Genomic DNA, 20071 nt, shown 5'->3' on the forward strand with positions numbered 1-20071 from the left:
TGAAGGCGGCAGGGCACCCTGGGGCAGAGGAGCTCCGGAGGAAAGGAAGCATGTGGGCTGATGATCTTGATGACCCCAAGCGTGGCACGGGTCCATGATATGTGCACAGATGCTCTGTGTCCCACCAGCCCAGGTTTTATACTCGCAGCAGCACAGAGGCCCCCCTGCCACCAGAGAAAACCGTATCACCCAAAGTGCTTCTTACCTTCCACCATATCCTTCTTGTAGTCACTATCGTTGTCACTGTCTGTGGGTCGATAATAGATATAAAAGCCATGGATCGGGGTGTTGTTGTTACTTGCTGGAATATACTACGGGGAATAGAGAAAAAACGAGCTGACCAGGGAGCAGAGACCTCATGTGAATAGAAATTTTACTCCAGCCTAGAGTTTAAAAATTCACTGAGGGAGCCTGGAAAATACTTCTGCTGATATCTCTAAGGCTTTCTGGGGGAAGGCTGTAAGATCACCTGCTCTTTAGCCTAAAGGTCCCCCAGCTCTTGGACACCAGAAATAGCCACTTGTCCAGAGACGTAAGTCCCCTCTGGACCTGCCTGAGTACTATAAGGATGAGGCTCTCAGGCTTAATTCCCAGCTGTGGGGGACTTGGGGGATGGTCATCTAAGAGGAAGGATTTTAGAAGAAGGACAGAAGATTCCTTCCTGCTCCCGCTGCAAAGCCAGCTCCTGTCGTCATGAAACTCAACCCCGTCTCCCCGCTGCACTCTGTGCAAGGCTACTTACCATCCACTTGAGCATGATAGTGGTCTCATTGACAGCATCGGTGAAGGTGATATAAGGGCCTGCCACAGGCCTTTCGTACACACGGCCACTATAGCTTGACACCACATATGGCCGGGAGGGGGCGCTGGGCTCACTCTCCCCCAGCATGTTCAGAGCCCTGACCCGGAACTTGTAGGAGGTGCCTGGTAAGAGACACTCACTTGAACCCAGGAGCTAGAGAACACTTGTGACCCACTCCCACCCAGCGCACCCAGAGCCTAGAGGGATCTTTTGGGTAGCCCTTCCCCAAATGCAAGTGCCCAAAAGACATAAGAACTCCCATCTTCTTCAGAAAGGAGCCACAGAGGGGCTACCTATGGACCTCTTGCAGAGAGGAGGAGGATAAGGAAGGGTTTGTAGGATGGAGGGGACACTACCAAGGGCATCCACATAAGCAAGATGGCAGGTGGCAGACCAGCAGAAAGAAGAGCCTCCAAAGTTCCAATTGTCCTCCGAGGGGTCGGGGACAGCTGGGAGACCAGGTGGGACAGTGGCCAGACCCTTACCTTTCTCTAGGCCAGTGATCTCCACCGAGAGCCGGGAAGGAGGGATGGCACTGGTAGCCAAAATCCAGTCCCCCACTTTCTTTAGCTTCTTGTACTCCACACGGAAGGACTGGATTGGGAAGCCGCCATTCCCACGGGGAATCCAGGTCACATACACTGATGTCTCAGAGGCCATGGAGATAGTGGGCCTGTCAGGAGCTTCTGGGGCTGGAGAAAACAAGATGTGAGGGATGAAGGAAGCAGAAGGGATACGGTAAGTTGGTTGTATTGCAACTGAACTTGGCCTGTCCCTGACTGGGGCCTATTCTTCCCCCATTCCTCTCCCTCTGGTGGTCGTATCAGGTCTTCCAGAACCACCTGGGTCACCTTCTCCCAGAAGAAGCCCTTAAGCTAGGGCCCCTAGAACCATGTTTCTGCAGTGTCAGCCTGCGGAGGGACCAGAGTCTGTGGCTGTCTCCTCTGTGCTGTCTGGACCCACAAGGTTAGCACTTCCCCCACCCGCATGTCAGACTACCATGTTTTACTTGAAAAACTCCAATCTATGTTTTCTTAATGGGGTTGGCTGGGGAGATGCCAGGAAAATATTGTAAGGCTTCCCAGACCCACAGAACAAGACCCCATTCCACCTGCAGCAATGAGCCTTCTAAGGTAGTGGACCTAGTTCCAGTTCTGACTCCTGCTCACTCCCGCCCCTCTGAGCTGCTGGGGGCTTACGAGAGAGGCGGCCATGGTCTGGCTGGCTGCTGCTCTGGGGGCTGGCTCCAGGGTCATCTCTCTGGATCTGCTGCTCCTTGCTGGCCATGATTTCAGGTTTGGGCCGCCGTCCTGGATGGAAATGGATTGAAACCAGCAGGTGGGGGAGGATATATTGGGTCTCCCTCTCCAGAAAGTTCTTTCAGCCTGAGACTCTGCCGGGGGGGGGGGGGGGGGGGGGGGGGGAGGCAGGGTATCTAACCATCCTAGTACTACATTTGGCCCCTGTGTGTGTGTGTGTGTGCATGTGTACATGTGTGTTCTGGCTGGGGAGGGGGGGCAGTGGTCAGAAGAGACCAGCTGGCAGGTCTTCTGATGAGACACAGGACTTCAGCCTGGGCTCATAAACCATAGGGAGGCAACAGCTGAAAGGAAGGTAAAGTTCAAGGTGAATAGCTGGGTCAAGGTGAGCAGGACTTCCATCCTGGGCCTCACAAGATTTGCTCAGGCCCACAAAACCCCAAGCTGGGGGCAATGTTTGCTCCTTACCAGTTCGGAAGGTGACCATGGCTGTCTGGCCTTCGCCTGCACAGTTGTAAGCTGCCATCTCCACTTCGTACAAGCTCCCAGGGTCGAGTCTGGTGAGGGTCAGGCGGTGCTGGCTGGCCGCTATGCTGGAGACGGTCCAGTTGTCGGAGGAGTTTGTGACCTGCTGGAGAAGGTAGCTGGTATCAGAACCGGCATCTCAGCCCAGAGCTGCTGGTGGCTGAGGTTTGCGGAAAAAGCAGAATGGAATCCAACAGGGCAGGAGGAAAAGAAGGCCAGCGGGCCTGGTTTGGGGAGGGTAGTGCTGCCAAGCACAGACGGGTGCTGCCGGCCCTGGGACTTCCCTCCTCACTGGGACAGTGAAACAGGCTCCACGATCCTTCATCTAACCATCCCGTCAAAGAAAATTCTGTGCAGAGGGTCGAAAGGCCTCCTGCTGCTGAGAATTTCTCCAAAGACCTCCTCTCCATATTTCTGAAAACCTACACATTTAACTTTTTTTCTCCTCGCTCTATTTAAACCAAATAAACACAGTCCCTTCAGTTTATATTCTGGGGGGATGATTAGGAGGATAAAAGCAGCAGCACCAGTAGAAAGAGTCTCAGTTGCTGAGTGCTTACTGTGAGCTCAGCATGGAAGCAAGCACTTCACAGCCCCTATGAAGAGCTTTCCTGACAAAAGCCCAAGAGACAGGTGCTAGTTTTGTTCCTGCTTCACAAATGCTAAGGCTTGGAGAGAGGAGTAATTTGCCTAGAACTACATTGCTAGTGAGCGCAAAAATCATGACTTGACTACAGAGGAAACGTTCATAATCATATGTAACTCATCCTAGGAAGAGAATCTGGGAGACAAAAAATCTTGGATTTAAATTCTGATTGTGTCTCTAAATCCAACTGTGTAACCCTGAGCCAGTTTCCTAACCTCTCTGATCCTTAAGGTTTTTATTTCTAAAAGGAGTCAAATAAAAGCTCTCGGCTTCCTCTGAAGATTAAACGAGATGACATACATAAAGTGTCAGGCACTGAGCCTGGCATGGAATAGGTTCCCAGCGAGGCCCGACCCCTTCTCCAGACTCACCCCACATCCTCACTTGGCAGGTTGCAGCCATTTGGATCCTCCTGCTCCTGCTCCCGCCCTCACACCTTACGTTGTGCTTAAAGACTGCAGATGAATTGTAACTATTATGAATTAATCTTTAATGGCCCCAAATTCCTAGCCCTTTAAAGAAAAAAATCCAGGCTTCCTCCCTGACAAGCGATGCCGATGCCGAGAGGCTGCTTCATCTCCCTACCCCACCTTCCAGGACAAAAGGCTTAACTGTCAACAGTGCAGATCTCACACAGTCTGCTGGGACCTGAAGCTGTGGTTTGCTCAAGAATTAAACAGCTGGTAGGAAAAGCCCTTATCCCTAAGCAGAATATTCCGAAGTAGAACAAAACCTACTATTCAAGGGACAGGGATGGTCTGGCTTCATTTATGTCAGACTTCCAAGATTTGTTCCAAGGGGAGAAGTTTTTACAAACTGAGAACCCTCAGTGGTACTGGAAACCCAGACACGGTAGCCTGGGCTCCGCAGATGCGGCAGGAAGTAAAACTGGCTTCACGAAAAGTGAAAATGAGCTGAGTGATTCCCAGTTTCCTGCAAGAGAATGGGCTGTAAACACAACCCAAACACTGGTTTTTCATTTCAAAATCCTTTCTTGTGTGACGATCCGTAAGACCTGCAAGTCCCTTGAGAAATGCACGGCTTGCAAGACATAATGTCTCTCTTGGCTGTGTCTATTGAGCAGCCCCCAGTGCCCCACAGGCCGGAGCCTAACTGAAGCCAGACCCAGCAGGGACGCGGTCCTCTCACAGTCCTGTACCCCTTTCTCCCTCGGTCCTCCCAGTGCTGGCCTCACACTGCCACTGGGCTCGAAACAAAACTAAGAAACAGCACGGTCATTAGTCACTGTCACGCGCACATGGGGTGAATGTGGCCTCGGCCTGGCATTTCCGGATCACCACGCGTGGCCTTTGCCAGCCTGCCTCTTGGTGAAGCCATTTCATGGCCACCTATTGGCCTGAAAAATAGGATTCTTGTTCTCATTGCTGGTTCTTGTCTCCTGGGGATCGTGAGCATTTGGCCTGCCCTGATCTCTTTGTACAGCTCTGAGATGGAGGTGTCTAGTTACAGGGGAAACAAGGATTAGGACCAGCCCTGCCCCATAACCTGGGCAGAACAATGCAGCTTTTTGTTAAAAATACATTCATGCCCTTTGCTGGCTGGCTGTGAAGAGGCCCACAGGCGAGTGTCAGTGAGAGAATGGGCCCCCAAACCCCCAACCCCCACCTAGGAGGCAGTTTTGCCTCGGTGTCTTTCCACCAAGCCAGAGTCAGTGTGTCTTTGGACTTGTCCTGAGCCGAGGTCATAGAGGGAAAGAACAGAAGGTGAGGGGCTGGTGGGATCCAGAACAGGGGAAAACCCTACTGCATAGCCAACACACCGCACCACACAGGGCCGGGTTCATTTTTGGTTTTGGTGGGGAAGAACAGTTGATAAATACTTTTAGAATATAAGATATGGTGCCTATATCAAATAACATTTAAAAAATCCATTTAAGAACAATAATTTTCTACTGTCTAATGGTCTTAGAAAAAGCAGCACACATCTGGGATGAACTGAAATGCTCATCCAGGACATTTCTTAAAGGAAATCTTATGTCCTTCTCCCCTGTGGGGTAACAGCAGGTGAGCCCATAGCCCCATCCCGTCTCACAGGACACTGTGTCGAAGAAGGTGGCCTACCCAGCTGTCCCCACACCCTGCCAGAGTCAGGAGTCCTCTCCCTGCTAGCTCCCAAAACACCCCGTTGGACAGGCCTCTGTCTGTCAAGGAGAAACAGCTGAGGTCTGAGCAACATCATGGGCTTAGCTCCAACGCCGGCTTGTCAAAGCCGAGCCATGAGGAATCCTGAAACTGAGGGACTATTTTAGAGCCTGCAGAGAAAACACTTGCTCACAAATATTTGTTTTCCTGGCCCTAGAGCAAGCTTGCCATGTGGAGTCCCTGCAGGGATGTGCCCAGTGGAGCTTCCTTTGGTTAAAAAAAACAAAAACAACATCAAAGACAAAGGACAGAGGGAAGGGGGAGGGCAGGTGATGGTGAATAGGGAGACTGTTAACTCTTGCCCGGGAGGAGAAGCTGGTGGTGGTAACTTCTGGGAAACCAGCGCACAGAGAACCTGAAGGAGCATGCATGACTTTTCCTGGGCCTCTTGGGGTCCCACATGCCTCAGCTCACAAGTGCCTTCCTGGGGGGTGGTAGGAAAGTGCAGTGACGGAAGATAGAAGGTCAAGATCAGCAGTGGGAGGTCCAGGCCGCAGGAACTCAAGGGAGATGGCCAGCAGGCAGAAGGCCCTACCCGGTCTGAGAGGTCTGCACAATGCCAGGCACCATACCTTGCGGTGCTTCACCACGTAGTAGAGGATCGGCGCCCGGCCGCCACCCTCATGCCGTGGCCGCCACACCAGCTCGTATGAGTCCGTCTTGGAGGTCCGGGGTGAGCTGAGGATGATGGGCGCCTCGGCAGGAGCCACCTGCCCCTTCTCCCCAGGGCACGGTGGGGAAGCTGGCTGCTCTGAGGTCGGGGGCTTTGGGAGCCCTGGGCGCCCCCTTAGCATCTGGTCAGGGCTTCCGGGTCTGGAGGGTAACATGGAAGGGGTGGCAGTGTCCAGCTTAGCATCCCGCCATGGCCTCAGGGTTGTATCTGGAGGACCAAGAAGGAAAGAGAAGGGAAGGAAGGGGATGTTGGTTCCCCTGGTTGTGGGCTGAACTGCTGTCCCCAGGGAGAAGACAGAAGTGAGTGAGAAAACCTGCAGGGCCAGGAAGAGCCCCCAGCTCAGAGCCTGAGGTGACCATGAGCCCACTCCACACACAGTCAGGTTCTGTGGGAAGAGAGAGGGCTGCGTCACTGCCCAGCCAGGAGAGATGGGCTGCCTGGTGCCCTGGGCCCAGGCTTCTTGCCATGGCCTGGGGCAGCCCCGCCGGCTCCTGTGGGATGCTGTGCGCCCCCTCCTTACGCCTATGATGGGGTGGGGGACATGAGCCTTCCCTGTGGGGACTTAGCACCATGCAGCCTTTCCCTACTCCACCGCAGCTGCCTGGCATACGAAGTGGGGAGCCGACTGTAACCCCCCTCTGAGAATCCAAGAGGCCAGGAGAGCAACACCTCCTTTAGGAGGCAGCTGCAGAATCTGCTAATGTGAGTTTGCCTTTCACCCGACCTCCTGAACCACAGAAGGTTGGCATGTGATCGTGTGGATTCAGCATTGTTTGTGATCATATTTTTCTCAAATTATTTCCTTGGTGAATTTGGTCTTCTCCCCAAAGAAGCTATATCTTTCCTCTGCATCCCCCACCTCCAACGTTTAGTCCAGTGCTGAGCACATAAGGAACTGCTCAGGCAGCACAGGTGCCAGTTGAAATCAATCAAGCTGAAAAGGACAGATTTGCTTTTCTTCACTCTAGATCAGTGGTTGTTAAACTGGCTGTCATGGAACACTAGGGACCCACAGACTCCACAAAATAAAAAGCATTTTAAAAAATAGAACAGTAGGGCGCCCGGGTGGCTCAGTTGGTTAAGCAACTGCCTTCGGCTCAGGTCATGATCCTGGAGTCCCGGTATCGAGTCCCACATCAGGCTCCCTGCTTGGCAGGGAGTCTACTTCTCCCTTTGGCCCTCCCCCTTCTCATGCTCTCTCTCTCATTCTCTCTTTCTCAAATAAATAAATAAAATCTTAAAAAAAAATAAAAATAGAACAGTAAAGGGGCACATGGGTGGCTCAGCTGGTTGAGTGTCCAACTCTTGGTTTTGGCTCAGGTTGGGCTCGGTGCTCAATGAGGAGCCTGCTTGGGATGATTTTCCTCTTCCTCCCCCCCTGCCCCTCCCTTGCTCATGTGTGCTCATTCTCCCTTTCTCTCAAACAAATAAAAAAAAAAAAACAAACCTTTAAAAAAATACAGTGGTAAAATTAATCACTTTCACAAAGTGAAAATGTAGAGCTTCTGACTTTAAGGTTAATGTAAACTTGAACTTACAACTAAAAGCCACTTTTATCTATTTTATATACTGGAGTTCTAAGTTGGATTTCAGTTGAGGAAAGAGCCCTGTGAATGTACAACTGAGATCTCCAGCCTTCTGGGCTGCACTCACCTGGCCTGGCGGTCCTCAGCTGGACCACGGCATGGGCGCTCCCAACTTCATTCTCAGCCATGCACTGGTAGACGCCTTCATCCTCAGGCCCTACGCTGACCACTCGCAGGGCCCTGCGGGACAGTCGGAGGCGCTGGCTGGAGGCGAGGGGCACGGCATTCCTCAGCCATAGCACAGAGGGCGGGGGGTTCCCACGCACCTCACAGGTGAGCTTGGCACTCTGGCCCCACGGGATCACAAGCTGGGACAGCTCCATGGTGACCTCAGGGGGTTCTGCCAGGAAACCAGAGCAGGGGTAAGAAAGGCTGAGGTCTTCCCATCTGGGACCGGACAGGCTGGGGAGGGATCTGTAGTCAGGAATGGGTCCCTCCTTCCCCGTGACTGTCGGTAGAGGGAAGGAAAGTCTCCTGTGTCTCTTCTGTCAGTCACGACAGGAAAGGGCTAGAGAGGGATGCCAAGCCTGTAGCCTAGTCCCTGGGGTCCAAGCATCCCCAACTCCCTCTGTCCTCCTCCACTATGCATTGGGCATGGGATCTCTCACAAGCCTTGACCCTGAGTCTTGGGGTTGGGAGCACCTAGAAAGACCACACCAACCATAGCGAAGGCCAAGGAGAAGAAAGTCTGCAGGAGACACTCACCGAATACCTGGACATTATAGAGGATGACCGCCGCACCAGGCTCCCCAACCCCGTTGTCGGCCATGCAGCGGTAAGTCCCCGAGTCCTCCTCACTGGTGGCATCGATGAGAAGGTTGCTTAGCAGGAAGCGTGTCTTGTTGTAGGCGGCGACACTGGAACCATCCTTGGCCCAGGTGACCCGTGGGGGTGGGATCCCACTGGCCACACACTCCAGGATCAGACTCTGGCCCTTGGTGACTATGATGGTCTGGGCCTCTGGGGGGTAAATGATGCGAGCAGCCTCGGCAGTGGAGCCTGGAGGGGCCGGGAGGTGAAGGGCAGCCTGTGGGACCAGGACACAGTGCAGAGGACCCCCTCTGCCCCGCCTCAGGTGGCCAGGCCCCAGAAGGCAGGCCCAGATGGTGTGCACTTGGAATCAAAGAACTCTTCAGGGGCTTATGACCTACATCAAGAGAAGCCAGTTACGGCATTCCCCTGCTCCTTGGTTCCTTTATCAAAAACAAGGCCCTCCTTCTGCAGAGAGCTGTTGTAAGAGATGAGCTAATAGACTGAAATAGCAGCACTGGCACAACATATGTATGAAAAACCATGCATGTTGGCACAGAAAAAGATGAGGGGGTGGGCAGAGAGTGCAGGTGACTTTTTTTGCTTGCACTCAGCAAGTGCACTCCAAGTCGGAGGGTGAGCTAGAAGACAAGGAGCCACAGTAACCCCCCACACCCCTCAGAGGTCTCGGTGCTCAATATCCCTCACCGTGTGAGCACCTCACGGAGCTGAGCGGGACCTACTGTTTAAAGACACGCATTTCTGTCCTTAGCTGTACAGTGTTCCAAGTCCCCACGGCACATCAACTACCGGCTCGGCCGCTCAGCTAAGGGAGGAGTGATCCTTCGCCAGCCCTGGGGGAGAAGCGGCACTTGCCCTCCAGTGGCCCCTACCCCACGTTGGCCTGTGTGATTCTGCTTTGGGTGTCAAGCAGGAGCAGATCTAGGTTTTCTAAGACCCGAGACGTACACAGCTTGGGGGGCCCTTTAGGAACCAGAATGCCCAATTACAGAGACAAAATCCCATGACGGAGGGACTGCTGAGGTTTGAGTTCATTAGCTACACAGTATATCTGCCTCTGGTGTTGCCTCTAAAACCAGACTCCATAGAAGACGTCCCTCCGCTGAATCAGCAGGAAGCCCAGAAAAGTGCCTGCCCCCAGCAAATGCTCGGCAAAGGCAGATGCTGTTTTCATACAACTGGGGGACCGTGTGAGCCTCCGTGGACTGTCACCAGAGGGAGGTGATGGGCACACCTCAGGGGCACAGGCAGTGTAGGCTTGGCTTGGCCTCACACCAGGCGGGCCCTGTGGCCTCACACGGGCACAGGCGCATCACCGTCTTTCCTACGCACATGCTGTCAGCTGCTGACAACCAGGCTATCTGGCCCCAGCAGCCACGGCCCGACAGATCCCCACTCTGGAAGTCTCATGGTGAAGAAGAGCTCCCAGTTGGCGGGAGAAAGGGACCAGCAAGCACAGCCACCCCCGGAGCGAGGCAGGGGACCTGTGCCGCTAGAGGGGAGAGGACGCTCACTGCATCTGAGTCCTGGATGCCCCACTGGCCTGAGCCTCACAGCTCCCACCTCCACCTCAGAGAACACAGATTTTGAGCATGGCCTGTGCCCCGCTCCCCGAATCCCCTCCCGTCTCAGGCTGACCAGCCCCTTCCATCAGTGAGACACCCCCCGCCCCCAGCCCCTTACGGCGCACGCGGAGCCTGTCACTGGAGCCCGAGGTTTTCACTTCCTGGGTCACTGGGTTGTAGGCAGCACACTTGTACATTCCCTCATCCTCCTGGCTCGCATTCACAATCTGGAGGTTTCCCGATGGCATGATCAGGTAGTTATCTGAGAAAAGGGCAAGGTGAGGGGGACATGGGGTGAGTTGGGACTAGAACACTGCAGCCAGCAGTTTCCAGTGAGCAGGCGGGGCAAGAGCCATAAGCTGTACATCTGAATCTCAATAAGCCCAAACTGAAACTACTACTCATCCCTGTAAAACCTCAGATCAAGGGGGACAGTAATGCCAGGGAATAAAACTAGCCAATTAGCCAACAAACTGGCTCGTTAAGTCCCCCGAGTTAGTACCTAGGTCTACGAAAGAACATTTTACACCTTCAAGGGAGTAAGGTGGAAAAGAAGCAAGAATTGGGGTCTGCCACAGCTGGGCTTAAGCTTTGGATCTGCCATGCACGGTGTGATTTTGGACAAGCTGATTAACCTCTCAAACCCTGTCTCCTCATGTGTAAAATGGTGTAGTATGTGTCGCCTCAGAGCCACCGTAAGGATTGAGGGGCCCCTGCTGTACACCTGGGAGAGGAGATGATCATTCCTGTAAGCCATGAGGAAGGAGGGAAATAAATTTAGAATTTCCCATGAGTCTCCGTCAGGGTCATGTCACTGAGCCACCTTGCCACTGCATTTCTGTAACCAGGGAGGAATATTCTAACTCCCAAGCACCACCTTCTCCATGAAGGTCACTGAAACGCTTCTTCTGCATCACTGGTTTGCTAGACTTTGTCTGCTTCGGGACCAGGGGTGCCATGGGGATGGGACGCCGCAGATGTGTTCTGCTTCTTTCAACAGGAGCAGATTCATGGCTTCTGGATACCTCAGCGACTGGGACGGTATTCAGCTTCCTGGTAGGCAAAGCACCGGCCATCAGTGCAGAGCCTTCTGGTGGCCTGGCCTGCCCCGGGGGTCCTAGTGTCTCCGAAATCTATGTTCACTGAGCCTGGTGCCTGCCCATCACTGGGCCACCGCAGGATGCTCAGCTCAGTTAATGCCTAAAGAGTGGGAAAAACCCGACTCCTGTGTGGTGGAAGCTGTGTATAGCCAACCTCCTGCTGGGGATGATGGAGATTAATGCTCTATTCCTCTCAGTCTCTGGTTATCTCTGAGTAGCAGGATTAGGGGTTTCACCCTTTCAAAAATATTATTTTCTATAGTGAACATATATATTCCTCACCGGAATACAAGGACATATATTCCTTTCAAAATCAGAAAAACTTAGTGAATGGAAATATTTAAGTGTCTATAGGATATTCTAAAAGGAATACATTTTAAACTGTGGGTTCAGTTAAGCAGGGTCTACTTGGCCTTGAGTGAAGGGTCAACTATGGGAAGAAGCTATCTTCATCTTGAGAGACATCCCTCTCCTCCCTGTCATTCTGTGGACCACAGCTTGGCCTCTCCTAGCCCAGCTGTCACGTACCCTGTAGCCTGGGCAGGAAGCTAGGACAGCTGAGACAGCCGTGTTACTAGGAAGATGGGGAGGGAAAAACTCCAAGTCCCACCAGAAAGCTTCCTCTGCTGTGTGGGAACGAACTCCATCTCCCACTGGGGCAACACTGCAGCCCCATGGATGGCTGGGTTCGTGAGGCCACCTTGCTGTGTGCGCCTGGTGGCAGGGAGCACACACACGAAGAACTCAGTGCTGACAGCCTTGGTCAAATGGTGACAGCTCAGTGACATCTTCCAGAGCCTCAAAGGATGAAGAAATTCCTCTCAACAGGGCAGAAGACCTCCATTATGGAAACCAATCCCTTTAGGATCCTACAGGGCTAACCAGCAAGGCAGAAGACAGCTGACCAGCATGGGGAGAGGCCTGAGGGCATGCTTATGGGAGTTGGGGAAGTAGTAACCAGAGATGGTCAGCTTCCCCACCCCCAGCCTCCGCCTCAGGGCTCCTCCTTGCTCACTTACCCCTCGATGCCTCCAGCCACTCCTGCTTGACGCTGTACCGGACCTGGGCTTTCGGGTGGCTCTCAGGAAGGTGGCAGGCAATGACTGCTGTGTTCCCCTCATCCACTTCAATCACGTGCTGCACGTCCAACTTGAAGTCCTGGAGGTCTGTGGAGAGAAGGGAAGGTGCCAACTGGGCCTCGATGGAGGAGAGAGACAAAGCACTGTTTCAGGGTGGGCGGATGCCTTGGTGTCTTCAGTCACAATGAGGAGCTATACAGGAGCCTCACCCCTGGGGGCTTTCCAGGAGTGTCCAAGTCCTTCCTCTAGCCTTCTGTTGTCTCTAAGAGTTTGCAGGATGGAATGTTTGGCCTCCATCACTGCATGAGAGTTCAACTTGGTTTATACACATAAGCTGCAGAGTGGTGACATGGGTGGAGAATTCCTTCAGGAGATGCCCATGACACAGACGGGCTCTTCTCTTACTCTGAGACATGGCGGCAAGTTGGCCAGGCCCATTGGCCCTACCGAACCTGGCAGGAGATGGGTCAATGACCAAGTCCTAAATGCCCGGGCACAGCTCAGCCAATGGAGACTGAAGGGATTGATGGAAGAATCTCTTCTTTCCAGTGCAGTCAAGTTCCCTCATTCTTCTTTGACAACCTTGGTAAAAGTGACAGATCCGAGATGCCGCTCAATTGCTAACCACGGTTGTAAAGGGAGGCTGGGCTTCCCAGGAGCTGTACTCTCAGTCATGGCTAATCCTTTCTTGGGGCTGGGGGTGGGGGATCTGGGGATGGTCTGAGGGCTTTCTAAGGCAAAGATGGATCTCTGCAGTGTAGCTAACGGCAGTGGATTATGGGAGGGCTGATAGTCCTAACACTAGGCTGTGGTGTCTGACAGTAGAGAGGCCATCTCTTCCAACTTGGCTTGGTGGCAAAACTGGGATCTAAGCCGGTAGAGGATGGCGATCCATCTGTTTTCCCAAATAATCCAACAGTTCAAACAGCAAAACTCTCATTGTATGAGCCAAATCACTGACGTCCCTGAACAAAATGGGACACCTGTGCAAAAAAAGTCCCGAACTTGTTTTTCAGGACTGTGGTTGAATTCAAGAGAAGAAATAAAATGAAATGGGGATAAAATAACAAAGATGAGAATTTTTACCCAGATGCTCCCTTATAAAAGGTATTTAGAAAGTCCTCGAGGCACCCTCTCTGAATGTTGACCATACCACATTCTGCTCAGCTCCTGAGAATGGATGCCGTCAGAGCTTTTACTGCAATTCTGCTGCAAGACTCCACCTGCCTGTGTTGTTTCCCGGGAGACCCAGAGAGGGCAAGAAGGTGACAGGAGCAGGCAGGAGTCACGTTTCTCATAGAAGGTAAGAGGTGATTACCAAAAACAAACGGCAGTCACCATAGGAGAGCCCAGGGATCAAGGCACACAGTGAGGTCAGAAGATTTCCTATTTAATGGAACTTTCCAGCTTTTAGACAAACCATGCCAGGATAGGAAAGTCCTTTTGTTTCTTTGAAAGGATCACTGTCCCTCTGATTATAGTATTTGAGTGTGAACTTATTAGGGGCAGGCACTGTCTTGTTTGTATATGTGTCCTCTGAGCCTAACCCAGGGCCTGGCATAAGCAGATGCTCAGTCAATGCTGAACAACCGAATGAAGGACTATCTTGGAAGCTGGGACCCTCAAATCAGGTACAAGATGCCCCTTTATGTAGCCTATGAACTCAAATTTCCTAGTTGTGTTTCGTCTACACTGCAAGCTCAAGGACAGAGGTCTAGCACAACATATTTTCTATGAAACTTTTATCTAAGTATGGTTATTATGAAAATCGACTGCTGCTTGAGAGGTTACCTCTGGAGTCACAGAGAGATGTGAATTAGCTGTGATGAAGGTAGAGTAGGAAATACGTGCTGTTCACGAGTGGCACGGCAAAAACGGACAGACTGCCCCATTCATTTCTATCTCCCTCTTTTACTTTTGCTTTCCGAGCTGAGCAAGTGATATATAGGGACCCAGGGGAGATCTCCCTTACGGATTCCTTCCTTTGGGTGGGTACAGAGCCTTCCGGGCTTTTAAAGAGTTATCTCGTCATTGTTTAACTTTGTATGTGGGATCATCTGACTCCAATTGAATTGTGAATTCCTAGGGGGCAGCCTATTAATGTTACACTCCACGCCCCAACCCCAAGGCCCACTGCACAGTATTCAGGACACAGCATATGCTCTGTAAGTCTCTGCCGAATGAATGCACAACTGGGAAGTTTGAGCCCCAGGCCAGCTTCCTGGGAGTGCACTCTGTGCAGCTGCATGTGGCCCCACGCATGGAAGGGGCCAGTGCTCACTTCAATGCTCTGCTATCACGCTCTTCAAATCCTTTGCGTCTGAGCAAAACACTCCACATTTTCATTTTGCATTAGACCCCCCAAATTATGGCATCTGGTCCCGGCTGTGCTTCTCAGCCAAGACCGCGGATGTGTTTCTCCTCAGAGAGGAAGGAGATCCGGACTACGGGAGAGGGTGGACGGCCTGCGCAGTGTGTTCTGGCTAAATATTGCTAACTGCCTTTCAAAAGCAATGCACTTAAACAATGCAAAGGCCTTAATTCTCCTCTGCTCAGTGTGTGCTGTACCTGCCAAGTCAGGGGGCTCCCCACAAAGCGAGCTGTGATTGTCCTCTCAGGGGCATCTGGAAAATTCCCATCACCAAGAAGCACTCTCATCCACGGTCCTCTAAATCTGAAACTACTCCACCAAGATTTTCTGAGTTTCGTGTTTTGTTTTGTTTTGTTTTTCCCCCTCCTCTGCTTTATTTCAGTCCAAGGAAATTTGCCTCAAGCAAAGATATACTTAAACCTAACAGATCATTTAACAAGAAAGAAAGAAATTTGGCACCAGAAAGCCATCTCCATGTTAATGGCCCAGGCTCTTGCCCCACTGTAATTGAGAGCTTACCCAGGCACAAGGCACACACTCCTCCATGCACCCACCTCACCGACCCCCCACCACAAAACACAGCCGCCCCCCCTCGCTCCTCTTGGCTCCTTCTGCACCCTCTGACAACTGCTAAGTTGGAGACAGAAAGCTGTGCAGTGGGAGAGGCACAAAGTTGGGCACCGGTCAAGCATGTGGCCAGACAGCCCCTCTGTTCTGATGCCAACATGTGCACAACAGCCCGTGTGGGCAGGACCGAGGACACCCCAGCTGGGCATCCTCCTGGCAGGCCTGCCTTCCTGGCTTCAAAACAAATAAGCAGTACTTGGGTCCTTGGCCCTGTCCCCTCCCTGTTCCTCCTGAGCTTCAGCCTTAGCTGGTGCTTCACTGGAAAAACATATCCAGTTTGGCTGCTGGAGCAGAAGTGGAGTCTCACTAAGGGATCAAAGGCAGAGGAACAAAGTGATGATGGATCTGAAAATCAGAGCACCCCCTCTCTATTGTTTTTAGGCAGGAAGGAGACTCGGGGTGGGGGGGCGGGGTGGTGCTGGAGATGGATGATCAGTCATGGCCTAATCAGCCACCAGATGAGGCAGATGCAGAGCTCTAGCTGGCTGCCCGTGAAGGAAACCAGCCTGTTTCCAGGCCCCTTTGTCTGCAAAGCCGGGTTCCTGACCAGTCCCCAGGCTGCTCTGGGCTCCACACTGGGCCTAGAGGGCAGGCCCTTCAATTCCAAATGGGGTTAACAGGCCGCCCTGCAGAATGATGGATAGGGTTTCAGGGGGAAGTGGTTTGACAGGACACCTGCCCTTGCCTGTGGGCTGGTGTGTTTGAGAAGTCCATTAGAGGAATGTTTTTGCAGCTTTAATCCTCTTACCTTCCCCCAGAGCCCTCTCGGGCATCCTCTCTGTGTGTTCTTCTGGCTATTTCAGGCCAGACACCCTGGTCTTTGGGGCCATCTCCAGGTTTAGAGGGTCTCTGTTTGCTTTCTAACAAAGTCCAAATAGTTTGGGCTGCATACACAACCCTGCCCAGTTCCTTCCTTCTAAGGCCTCCACTTCTTAACGGAAGATGTATCTTCCGATACGTGATTTCCACAGAACCCTTGGATACATCGATGGCAGGGATTCATTCAGACACAAATTGTGTGACGGGCTCCAGGTTTCCCCCTCACATTTAGAGGGTGCGGCAGGCACCTGCCTTCCGGGCCAAGGGAAAACGGGGAGGAAAACAAGAACTGTGAGAAGCCTGTGGGTGTGGCTGCCATCACCAGGGTCACATGACAGACTATAAATAGGCAAGTTTAATGGCAAGCCCCTTTGAATTTCTTCTCATCTTGTAGCTCAGATCCTTCCTTCAGCTCAGCAGAGCTACGAATTAAATTACAGTATTTGGTATATGTTCTAGAATTCCCATGACATAAAACTGTCAATCTTAATTGCAGTCTCCTCCCCCCAACTGTTCTAGAATTTACACATCCAGTTACGGGGTGCATCGCACCACAGCAGAATGCCCCACCCCCAGAATGGTGTAATCCAGAAGGTATTTCAAAGCGTTTCCTCATTGGCCCTCCCCTCCCTGAGACCTCTCTTAGGCTGCAAGTCAAAGTTCAGTTAAGTAAGAAGTCAGGTAAGATGGTGCCTTTTGGCTGGAGGCTGCATGGTATCTATCACCCACACCCCCATTTCCATGAACTCAGCTGAACACTTAAAAAAAAAAAGTCATTTTCTACCCATCAGGCATTTCTTAAGTATAGTCAGTCCCATCTCACCCTCTTGCCTGAAGACAAGCCTGTACTCATCTACTGAGGTCTGGATGGGTTCCACCAGATTGTGGGGGCACCGCATGGGGCTCCCTTAGCAATGTTGTCAGCATGGCTCAGTAGACTCTTGGCCGCTGGCAAGTTTCTGGACAGATCATTCTACTCCCGAACTCTCATGGCCTCCAGGCCTCAACTGTCCTTGCGGTGGCTTGCTGCATCTATGGCTAACGTCACAAAGCACAGAAAGACTTCACCCTAATGTAGTCCTCCTCAGTGACATGCTGACCCTGTGGCCCTTCCCTTACCCTTGATGACCCATTGGAAGATGGCAAAGGTTCAAGGGAAGTAAAATGGAGAGGTGTGTCTGGCGGAGCCCGCAGCTCACTGCTCTCCAGGATGGACTTGGAGGTGGAGTTTGAGAGGGTGATGGGTCGCAAGCATTGCCTCCCTGTGCGGGCTTCACCGATGCGCACCCACAACGCTACTCTCAACCCCAAGTTTCCTGAGGGCCTATGTCTTGACAGGACCCCAAAGGTCAGTCCTCTGAAATAAAGGGCTCTACAAGTGGCAAACCACGGCAATCAGCTCAGAAGCAGATGAGGCCAGAAAGCCTGGCACCCAGTAGGGATGGGGTTCACTGTGGCATGGGCAGGTATCTCAGAAGCCACGCATTCTGGGTAGTGATTAAGCATTTTGCCAGCCTGTAGCCCTGTCACACACACCACTGAAACCAAACTGAACTGCAGCCCACAAGGCTGAGCAAAATGGGTCTACCCCGTAGTAGATCTCTGGCACATAATCATCCTACCAGACATCACTGACTCACTCATTCAGCCAGGAGCTAGAGAACCGTCTAGTTTGTCAGGCACTGCAGAAGAGATCATGAAGACAAAAATACAGTTCCTAACCTCAGGGACGGTTACTCTGATAGAGAAGACAGGTACAAACACACACAAGGCAGCATATGATAATTTGCAAGAGTAGTACCTGCAGGCTTAGTCCCTACCATCTCTACAACAGCATTCCAGCCTAAATCAGGTCCCCTTGAGCTTTGGAGCAACCCAGAAAGGGCAGAGGGGTTGGCAGAGGCAGTTTTCATCTTCCCTCTGCAGTCCAGGAGAGTGGATAAATATGTTTGTTTTTGTTAGGAGTTTTTTTCTTGCCTGTCCAATTGCACAAATAATTTTGCCTCCAAAACTCTCTCCTGAAAGCCATGGAAACATGGCATGAAATTTTTCAAACACTTTCCAATGAAAGCAAGGCATGCTGTCTCTTACTTAAGTAAAAACAGTTTCCATGGGGGTTAAAAAAAAAAAAAAAAGACCCTTGCAGATGCCAAATACATTAGTTGATCCATCTTGTGTTTCTTTCTTTCCCCTTGAGGTGGGGGTCTGTACTCAGATTTGAGCCGTGGGAGGAAGCTGAGGATGCAGGAGAGATGGAAGAATTAGGAGGATGAGGGCAGAAGATCAAAGCCAAGACCAGAGGTGGGCAGGAGAGGAGAAAGGGCATAAAGGGAGGAGGAGCATGATAGGAACAAGGGAAAATAAAAAGAACCCAGTTTGCAATGTCATTAAATGATGTGCAATAAACTGGCCTAAGGCTTCAGAAATTTCTTGGCTTAAATCATTAAAATTTTTTTTTTTAAATAAGAGAACAAGAAATGTGATTAATCCTTGAAGACAAGGATGGAAGCCATGTCTCCATGGAGTCTGGCAGCCAGATGAACAGAGATGTCTGTAGGCCATCTCATCTCTCTGACTTCAGTGCTGCGATGAGGTAGGCCTGGTTAGCAGAACTTGGGAGTTTCTTTTGGACTCGATGAAGGAATGAAATGGTTTGAAAAATACACTTAAGGAAAAAAAAAAAAAAGATTTACTTGCCAGCAACCCACATCATACATATTTCTCTGATCAACCAAATATAAACTACAAACTTAGTAATGGGAAAATTAATGTGAATCCTGGTGGTCTAGGATCCTGAGAGCCAGAGTTAGATCCTGGCAGAGTCTTTGGCAGGCTGGTGGCCTGTACGGGAAGAGGGAGGGGAGAGAAAACGGAGGCCAAGACACTCAGCAGGAATGGAGAGGAGAGCCCCAGCATGGTTCTTACATGCAGAACCCTGGGTGGGAGGCGCGGGCACTGTCCAAAGGCCAGCAGGGCCCAAAGTGGCTCCACTTTTTCTGCCCACCTGGGCACTACATATTCCTGGGAACACCTGGGCACTACATATTCCCACAAGCAGTGGTGGCTACTGATGCAGGCTGCCAGCACCTCTGAGAGTGTCCCATGAACTGCCGGATAGAATGCCGCGCCTCATCCACCGGCATCTCCCTTCGAAGTTTCCAGTTTCCTCCAAACATCTCAATTCCTTTTAAACAGCCCTTTAGGCTTTGACATCCATCAATTTTTCTGAACCCTCCCTGAATCTATTTGTATCTTCAACCTGTTTATATCCTAAGTCCTTGCTTCATCCTTTTTAACTTCCTTAAGCCTCTTCATAGATCAGGGTTTGGTGAAGAAAACTCTGCTTGCCTTTTGCATGCCCCTTTTGACCTTCGAGACTTCAGACACATTTTATCTGGGAGTCTTCCTCTTTCTAGACATTCACTGAAGGCCTACTGTGTGCCAGGTCCTGTGGGAAGCTGTGTGGTCACGGAGACAAATGGCAGCAGTCCCTGTACTCCAGGCAAATGAGAGGGCTAGAGAAGGAAACACAGGGTGTTGAGGAAGCTGGGAAGAGGAAACCCCACTCCAGATGTTGAGGGAATGGAAAAGATGGTGCTGCAGGCAGGTGGGGCACCATCCCCAAAACAAGGGGAATATACAAGATGAGAAAGTGGCAGAGTTTGGGGGGTCTAGAGTGGGAGGTGAGGCTGCGAGAGGGGCTTAAGTGCCTGCCACAGCCTGAGTCCTGTTCTGTGATCCCTAAAGTCTTCACATGTTTGTAGGTAAAGGAGCACAGTCACTCAACATTAAACATCATTTTCCCTCAGGAAAAAAAAATGCTGTTTTTGCCTCAGCAAATTTTTTTCCACTTTTGCTGGCATTTTTGCTCACTATTGAGGGACTGTCTTTATCTTAGATGTGAACACTGACCCACCTGCAGGACAGACTCGCTGTTCTATTGTTCTTGGGGTTATTACCAGGCTCCGGGAAGGGCTGAAAGTCTACAAACAAGGTCAAGGTAGAAATCCCTAAGCTTTTCCACACACAGAAAAGGGGGAGACAACAGACTCATCTGCTCTCCTGACTTTTTTATTTTAAAGGAAC

General features: G+C 51.5%; 1 protein-coding gene across 4 annotated transcripts in view; it reads right to left on the reverse strand.

The window, feature by feature from the left end:
* LOC111148615 (BOC cell adhesion associated, oncogene regulated) overlaps positions 1-20071 on the reverse strand; it is a 70040-nt gene that overhangs the window by 5984 nt on the left and 43985 nt on the right. For all 4 annotated transcript variants that reach the window (XM_022505360.1, XM_022505341.1, XM_022505369.1 and 1 more), the window contains 10 exons: positions 12109-12255; positions 10108-10251; positions 8359-8652; positions 7721-7993; positions 5967-6274; positions 2530-2692; positions 2002-2112; positions 1288-1494; positions 743-924; positions 206-311 (listed from right to left, as the gene is read on the reverse strand). In XM_022505360.1, the coding sequence (XP_022361068.1) occupies positions 206-311; positions 743-924; positions 1288-1494; positions 2002-2112; positions 2530-2692; positions 5967-6274; positions 7721-7993; positions 8359-8652; positions 10108-10251; positions 12109-12255 (1935 nt within the window). The remainder of the gene's footprint in view (positions 1-205; positions 312-742; positions 925-1287; positions 1495-2001; positions 2113-2529; positions 2693-5966; positions 6275-7720; positions 7994-8358; positions 8653-10107; positions 10252-12108; positions 12256-20071) is intronic.

This window comes from Enhydra lutris, unplaced genomic scaffold, assembly GCF_002288905.1.
Source record: "Enhydra lutris kenyoni isolate GAN:26980312 unplaced genomic scaffold, ASM228890v2 scaffoldscaffold2, whole genome shotgun sequence".
NCBI lineage: Eukaryota > Metazoa > Chordata > Mammalia > Carnivora > Mustelidae > Enhydra > Enhydra lutris.